The sequence below is a fragment of the Apteryx rowi genome, unplaced genomic scaffold (genome assembly GCF_003343035.1).
Source record: "Apteryx rowi isolate R43461 unplaced genomic scaffold, aptRow1 scaffold_427, whole genome shotgun sequence".
Lineage (NCBI taxonomy): Eukaryota > Metazoa > Chordata > Aves > Apterygiformes > Apterygidae > Apteryx > Apteryx rowi.
In genome coordinates, this window is record NW_020450680.1 from 651,459 (window position 1) to 659,314 (window position 7,856).

General features: G+C 39.6%; 1 protein-coding gene across 1 annotated transcript in view; it reads left to right on the top strand.

Moving 5' to 3' along the window:
• SH3RF1 (SH3 domain containing ring finger 1) overlaps window positions 1-7,518 on the top strand; it is a 93,872-nt gene extending 86,354 nt beyond the window's left edge. Inside the window, exon 11 of the mRNA XM_026076167.1 lies at window positions 4,855-7,518. Within this exon, the coding sequence (XP_025931952.1) occupies window positions 4,855-5,023 (169 nt within the window). The 3' untranslated portion in view covers window positions 5,024-7,518. The remainder of the gene's footprint in view (window positions 1-4,854) is intronic.
• The last annotated feature ends 338 nt before the right edge of the window (window positions 7,519-7,856 follow it).

Consider the following 7,856-nt stretch of genomic DNA (forward strand, 5'->3'; position numbering starts at 1 on the left):
AGGCATCCTGACTTGAGCTGTCTTTTGCCAGCTACCCTGGCACTATAACTCTCCCCTTCCCCCGTCTTTCCTAGTTTAAAGCCCTCCTTACCAGGTTGGCCAACCTGTTGGCAAAGACCCGCGTGCCCCGCCTCGTGAGGTGGATCCCATCTCTCCCCAGCAGTTGTCGATCTTCAAACAGGGTCCCATGGTTGTAGAAACCAAAACCCTGTTGCCAACACCAGCGGTGCAGCCAGTCGTTAACTTGGAAAGTCCGTCTCCTCCTCCTCCTCTCATCCATCCCCCACACTGGCAGGATTGAGGAGAAGATGACCTGGGCTCCCAGACCCTTGACCACCATCCCCAGAGCTCTGAAATCCTGCTTGATGGTCTCCAGTTTGCCCTTGGTGTCATTAGCACCCACATGAAAGAGCAGCAGTGGGTAATAGTCCGAAGAATGGACGAGCCTAGGCAGTCTTTGCATGACATCTCTCACACGAGCCCCTGACAGGCCACAAGCGTCTCTAGACATGAGGTCAGGTCAGCAGATAGATGCCTCCGTCCCCTGCAGCAGGGARTCCCCCACAACAATCACCCGCCGCTTTATCCGGGCGTTCCGGCAGGGCACAGGGTCTGTTSTCCCAGGTACTTCCCTTGCAGCCATGCCCATCTCCTCCTCATCCTGGAGGGCACTAAACCTGTTCTTCAGCTGCAAGTCTACGGGAGGAGTAGGAGCCTTTCTCCTCCCATGAGCAGTGACCAGTTTCCAGCCTTCTTCTACGGTGTTATGATGTACCATTTCACATGGCACAGAGCCCTCTGGCAACTCCACTGCTGCAGGGGGTTGGGACTCCCGAAGCTGCACAGTCTCTGAGAATACCCTATCTCTTGCTCTGCTTCTCGGATGCTGCGCAGCCTACTGACCTCCTCCCGTAACTCCCTTACCTGACGACACAGCTCGTCAACAGCAGCACACCTCCTGCAGGAGAGCTGGCTGCCAGCCCAGGCCTCCCGGAGAGGCCCCAAGCACTCCCTGCAGCCTGAGACCTGTAGAGCTGCATCTACTGTCAGAAGGTCGGTCTGGGTCGCAGCCTCTGACACAGCAACTCCAACAGCTACTGGGGAACGCGCTGTGCGGCGTGTCACAACCATACTTGAGGAAGTGTACACCACAGGGAACAGAAACGAAGGTTCCTTCGCGCGCACTTCTGCGCAAACTGCTGCCTCTGTTCGCTGTGCTCTGGGAGCTGCGCTCTAGGCCTGGCTCTTATATAGGCCTCTCCCTAGCACTGACTCACAGGGTGCTTGACTGCCGTAATCAAGGGCCACCAGGATCAGAGGCCCCAACTCCCTCTGGCCAGGGGCAACCAAGAGAGCTCGTTAGCAGCAGCCACTCCTAGCTAGAGCTTTTCCCAGGAGCTTTTCCCAGGAGAAGTCAAGGCCTCCTGCAGTTGTCCTTGCCTAGCTTCCCCTTTCCTGTTCACAGCAATCACCTGCTAGTTCCTCGGGGGTCCTCAGAAAGCCCACAACTTCCAACAAGATCCTCAAGTTCTAGTCAGAGCCCAAACACTGCTGCGCAAACTGCTGCGTCTGTTCGCTGCCTCTGTTAGCTGCGCTCTAATTTTAATAATTTTCATTAGATCTGTAAGAAGGAGTGAATAAGAACCATGCTGATGATGCAGTAGTATGTGCAGTGAAAAGTGGGGGGTGCGGAGGAGAATATTCATGAAAATAAGTTCAACAAAAAGGTAAAGAACAGAAGTCTCCAGCTGAGATTATTCTGCTCTTTCATATCACAGTTTCAGTCACAGGCTACAATTTGTTTGAAAAAGGAACAGTACTCTTTCTACACTGACGCTGGCTTTGGAGCCTAATTATTAGTGTGGTCAAGTTTTATTTTCAGAGGTTACTAGAGGATTTAGGAGTAATGTTCTGCTGATGTTCTGTAAGAAATGGGAGCAAAGTACCTGACTCAATACTGAGAAGCACTTGAAAATGTTCTCATTTTTTGATACTGAGTTTTCCATAAAGTCCTGGCTTTCTTTAAGGTGAAATAACAAATTCTTATTCTAATTCCACTGTTTTTCCGTTCACTAGAATCACAAGTTTTCTGTAGAGTGAGATATTTCCTATCTGTTCTACAGAAAATAAGAGGTAAAAATCAAATCATTTGAAGAGCTAGCTTCAAATCATGCAGAACAAGTGGACCGACACATTTGGTAGCACATTACCTCTTTGTGCTATGGATTTGCAAGTAAATACTTTGATACCGGTAGCCTTTCCTCTAAAGGAAGGGAAGATGATGATACTCCCTCCCGCTGTATTGCAGGTTTTCAGTGCAGCAAACCACTACGTTAGCTCCCCTCCCTGTATTCAGACTTCCCCAGTGAACGAGCAGGGTTGCTCGCAGTGCTCCCCAGCCCTTCGTATTTTCATTGCACAGGAGGAACAGAGGAGTTTCAAGGCAGCTGGGAGCAGAGCTCAGGAATTCCTGTCCTCTCATGAAATGCGTTAGCTCGCCTGAGACTTCATGATAAGTGTCCGGTCATTTCTTCCAATTCCCCAGCTGAGGCACAAGTTGTCTTACGACGTTGTGCTCTCTCATACTGACACAGTGCTGACAGGGCTAAGGATTGCTGTCTTGTCACTAAAAAGACAGACAGCCACAATTCCCTGCAGCTCCTGGAGGAGCCATGTTATGCTATGAATACAAAGTAATTTGATCATCTGAGAGATGGGTTTTTTTATGGCAACAAGAGATAGAATACTGTTTCAAGTAGTCTTTGCAAAATCTAAGTTTTTTCACTTCTTTTTAAAGGAAAGCATTGGTTAAATAGCTTTAAGTTTTATTGTAAATATACAGCACTGTAATAATAAACTTCCCAGCACTCCACAATGGTGATAAAGACCTGATGTTGAACCTAAATACACATCACTGCATATCCTAAATTATAATTCAAGTAGAGTCTTTTATCCAGTTACAGTGAAGGACAGCAGTAATCTTGTTCTGTGATAAAAGTGGTTCCACGTCATTTTATCCACCACAAAATGACTTGTGTGACATCAGTGAGCAGGCCAGTGGTTTTAGAGGACAACAGTTTTTTACGAGATCTGGCAGTGCTGAATGCTGTTGAGAATGAGTCTACCCTGGACGGGGGCTCATTATCTGTAGGAGTCAAGACACCTAGTCAGCAGATCAGAGAGTTGCAGAGCAGCAGGATGCAGGTGAGCTGACAAGGAATGGTAAAAATTCAGAGTTTAAAAGAAAAACCCTAAAAGAAAAAGTTGAATAATGAATATGAATTTAACTTATATAATAACAGTAATTCCAACTATTTATGCCTGTTGTCTGCATGTGAGAATGTGATACTTTTCTCCATTTGGTGATCAAACAAGTGGTTCATAGAACAAGACAGGAGAAGCACAAATAAAATTGTCTAAAAATCAGCTACACGTAGCTGGGAAGAAAATCAATATTTTGTGTCTAGTGAAACAGAAGCAATGAAGAATGGGAGGAAAAAGAAGGATGTATTCTTTTTCATGTTATTGAAAACTACCAGAAATGTGAGTATTAAAAATGAAAAGCAGAATGGAGAAATGTGAAGACAGACCAAAAGAAATCATTTCGCAAATGCAGATTATGAGAGCACTGTGGGATACAGCAGACCCATTAGGAATATGGGGAAAGAACTGGTGGCAGATCCAATGGATGTTTCTGGGAAGCTTAAGTATTTTTATAATGTTAATATTTTATCGCTAACTGATTACAAACAGTTAGGATACTTTTAAAATTAATAAGATACCTTAAGATAGTCAAAGCAAATGTAAAGGAGAAAATACAGTCTGCATATATTAAATGCATGTAAGAGATATTTATAGATGAGGTGACCAAGAAAGACCTGCAAATCTGAAAATATTTACATGTACTGAATAAGGAGATAAACAGGCATGTCTTTGGAAAGACTGGAATATGTAGGAATAAACATGTTTTTTCAAAATGTAAGTCATGCTTAGCAAATGTGATTAATTTTTTCAAGGACCTGGCAATGAACTTCTGCGCTGAAGCATAAGCTATTTACCCTGCAAGAAATTTGTAATGTTGACAGTATGTTATAGGTAATAGAAAAATAGTTTTGTTCTGTAGCTGATAGAGAGTGATACGAATGGAAGGCTGTGTGAATTGAGCCTGGATCTGATCACCCATAGTTGGGCAAATAGAATTTGTAAAAATGCAATATAAAATTAGGTGCTTGTCATAGCAAAAGCAGAAAGACGTGGTTTAAAGGTGTGAAGTACAGCAGCACGCAAATTGAGCTGAATAAGATGGTATTCTTTGTATCCTGAAAAGCTTCTTACATAAACAAAAGCAATCTTAAAAAACAACAGTGCAGATGAACAGGTTTTGTTAGCCACTTTGTTGTTCTATGCCTTTCCTCAAGAGCCCTCCCTGGCATAATATCATATTAAACCTACAGTCATAAAGTTATGCCTAGTTACTCTTGTGAATGCTTTGATTATTGCTGTGTCATGCTGCCTGGAAGAGTCCGCAACTTTATATCCAAAAATGTGTTTACAATTTTCTCCTATTACTTAACCTCTTAATATATGTATTTTTACAAAAATATCTGTGAAAACTGTGATATGAGATACATATGCTTGACTTAAATTTTTTATGTTACTATTGTTATCTTCTGTTCAAGATGTATTTAACTTCAGTTGTTACAAACTCAGCAAACAGTTCTAGGCAATTTCGTTTTCTCATAAGTTTTAACATGTGCAGGATTTTTTTTATTATTTTTTTTTACAAGCATTGGTAAAAAACCTAAACTAAGAACTTTGTTCTTCTATTTATTTATTTATTTATTTATTATGCAGGTACAGGGTTGTGGTATCCTATCCTCCTCAGAGTGAAGCAGAACTTGAACTTAAGGAAGGTGACATTGTTTTTGTACACAAAAAACGTGAGGATGGCTGGTTCAAAGGCACGCTGCAACGAAATGGAAAAACCGGCCTTTTTCCTGGCAGCTTTGTGGAAAATATTTGAGAAGATTCATTCCAAGAGCTTCAAATCATACTGTACTGTAAAATAGCACAAATATTCTACCAGAAAAAGCACAGTCATGAAACACTTTCAAATGACTGTAAGAACAAAATTATACATATTTCTACATTGTCTATAGCACAATTACACCAGCGAGCAAAGAAGGTGAAGGCATCTGCTGGTTTTATCACTTTGGATTCTTAAGTGTGATGTGTGCCTTGTACTGTCTGATTTATTACATAGAGGAACTTTTTTTTTTCCCCAAGTATGTTACATAAATGAACTATTGTTTACAAGGCTGTAACTAATTTATTCTTGTTTTTTTAAAAACTTGAATTTTGCGTAATAGCTACAATTCTTGTGATTATGATTTTAACAAATTATTAATTTATGAAAGAATAGCTAAGGGGAAGCTGGATTCTCTCCTTTTGAGCAAGCAATTATATCTGATAAAGAGCCTCCCACTTACCCTCTAGACATTCTTCCCCTGCTGTGTCTGACCAGTGGAGTAAGTCTCTGTTTTATGAGTTAATGTTGAGTGGTGGTGATGTGGCGTCAAATAGAATTTGCGAAGTGGGGAAAAAATGTGTATTTTGCTCTTAGGACAGAGGAAAAAAAAGTCAGTGGTGTTCTCGAGTCTAGTTCTACTTCTTCATAAATCACCCAGGTAGAGTAATGTTTCCAGGAGGTGAAGATGTAAGTGAACAACTGAATAAAATTCAGCCATCTTATGGTTAGGACCTTCTCAAGGTTAAGAAGGCAGAAATTTAGGAGTGCCAATAAGAAATTTCCTACACCTTCTGTTTATGTAAGAATTTGCCTGTTTGAACAAAGCTTAGCTTTGTATATATGGCTGGTTCTCTGGGCATTTACCTCTCAGGATCCAACACAATTGGAAGGAATGTTAAAGCCCAACACTTAGAACGGTGATAGCTTCAAAACACCTGTTTGACAAGTCTGAATATAAAAATAAAATTCTAAGCTGTACTTAATGTCTAAAAATGCCTAAGAAGTGTAATTTGCTGTGTTTTCTTCTCAAACTGATCTGCATGGCCAAGAGATGTTTAAAATGTCTGAGCAATAGTGGTGGTAAGTGATGCACTTGTGTTAAAGTAAAAGGCTGTATGAAACACTGTGAAAACTTTACTAACTTCTTAACCATTGCTACTTTGGTATGTTCTGACTTTCTTTGTCTTGCATGTCTTACTCAATTCTTGCAGTAATATAACTGTGCATGATCTACATTTTTCATTCAAATTTCCTGTTGTTGGGTTATTTTGCTCTGAAAGTTTCCCAAAAGCCACTTGACCAAAACTAGTGAGCAGCTTGCCTTCAACCAGAGGAGATGTCCAGTGTTTGAATCATTAATAAAATATCATAATGTCTTTGCAGCTGACAGATATAAAGAATGAGGCCTGCAGGAAAAGTGATGTTAGTCTTTCAGGGTTTTGCTAGAGATTTGACACTGGCAAACGCACTACTCAGCCAAGTTTGTTTTTGCTATTATTGTTTGATTATAGCAGTCTAATTGTGATTCTTGCAAGACACTGAGCACCATCGACTCCAGTTAAATCTGACGGAATTTGGCTGTTGCTCAGCACTTTACAAAGGGAAGCCAGTAGCGTGATTCCATATCACGCAATACACAGAAGTAGTGATGAACAAGTACACAGTGATGTATTAAATCCTTATCATTTTATTTTTTGAAGTTATACATTGAAAAATATCAAATATTGATGACAAGGATTTCTTGCAATATCAGGTAGTATCATAATGGTCTTAAAAATAAGAAAAAAATATATCTATAAATATATATAGTTGGAAATGACAGCTTTCCCAAATTAACTGTCCCTCTGAAACACTGTATAATTCAGCTTTTGTGTTTTTAAATATTTTTAAATAGTTTACTTGAATATTCATGTAATATATAAAGGTTTTGTGAAATGAATTTTAGTTAGAAAGAAGCTGATATCAGCTTTTGTCAGCATAAATTGGCACTAGTGTGTCATAATATTCTTATTTTGGAAGATTTAGTGCATTTTATATTAAAGACTACTAAAGGTTAATTTTTTTCTATCTCTATTCTCCATATTTTAAACTAAGTGACTAAGGTACCTCTATTAATAGAATTTCATGATGTAAAGTCAGTTAAAATCAGCTGTTAATCCAATAGTTCTGTTAGATGGAATACATTAAATGATTTTTTTAACACTAAATAAATGTTTGTAAAAAGGGCTTATTACATAGCAGTGCAACAATGACAGAATGCAGTTTATCATACCTTTCTTGTGATCTTTTGGGGGGTTTTTTTGGTTTTGGCTTGGGCTTCAGTGTAGAAACAGACAAACCCTGTGCATTTGCTTTGTGTAATTCCATTAAAAAAAGTTTTGTAAGATATTTTATATCTGTTTGAAGTCCAGTGAATGTTAAGTGTTTGATTTACTATGTTAAACTTTCAATCCCAATAAATATTTTCGTAGCAAACAGCTAAAGAAAAATGTGTATGCAAATATTAAACACAAATTAGTTGCAGAAAAATTGACAATAACATTACCAGAACTTAATTTCAGCATTTATAACAAGACATCTGTGCTAATAGAGAGAAAGTTTTCAGATTCCATCATGCTGGAAGTTCAGAATAATGGAATAAAATGCAAGAATTGTAGAGGCAGCTGATGGATCTGGCTGATCTTTTCCATTTCTGTATTTCTGCAAGTAACTTCAAAGGAAGAAGGTAACTTCCACCTCAATTTGATCATCAATCACTAGTTTTTTCTAGGTCTTGTCATCAGCATATAATTGGGCACATAAGAGTTATAAAGTGCTTTCCTAGAGA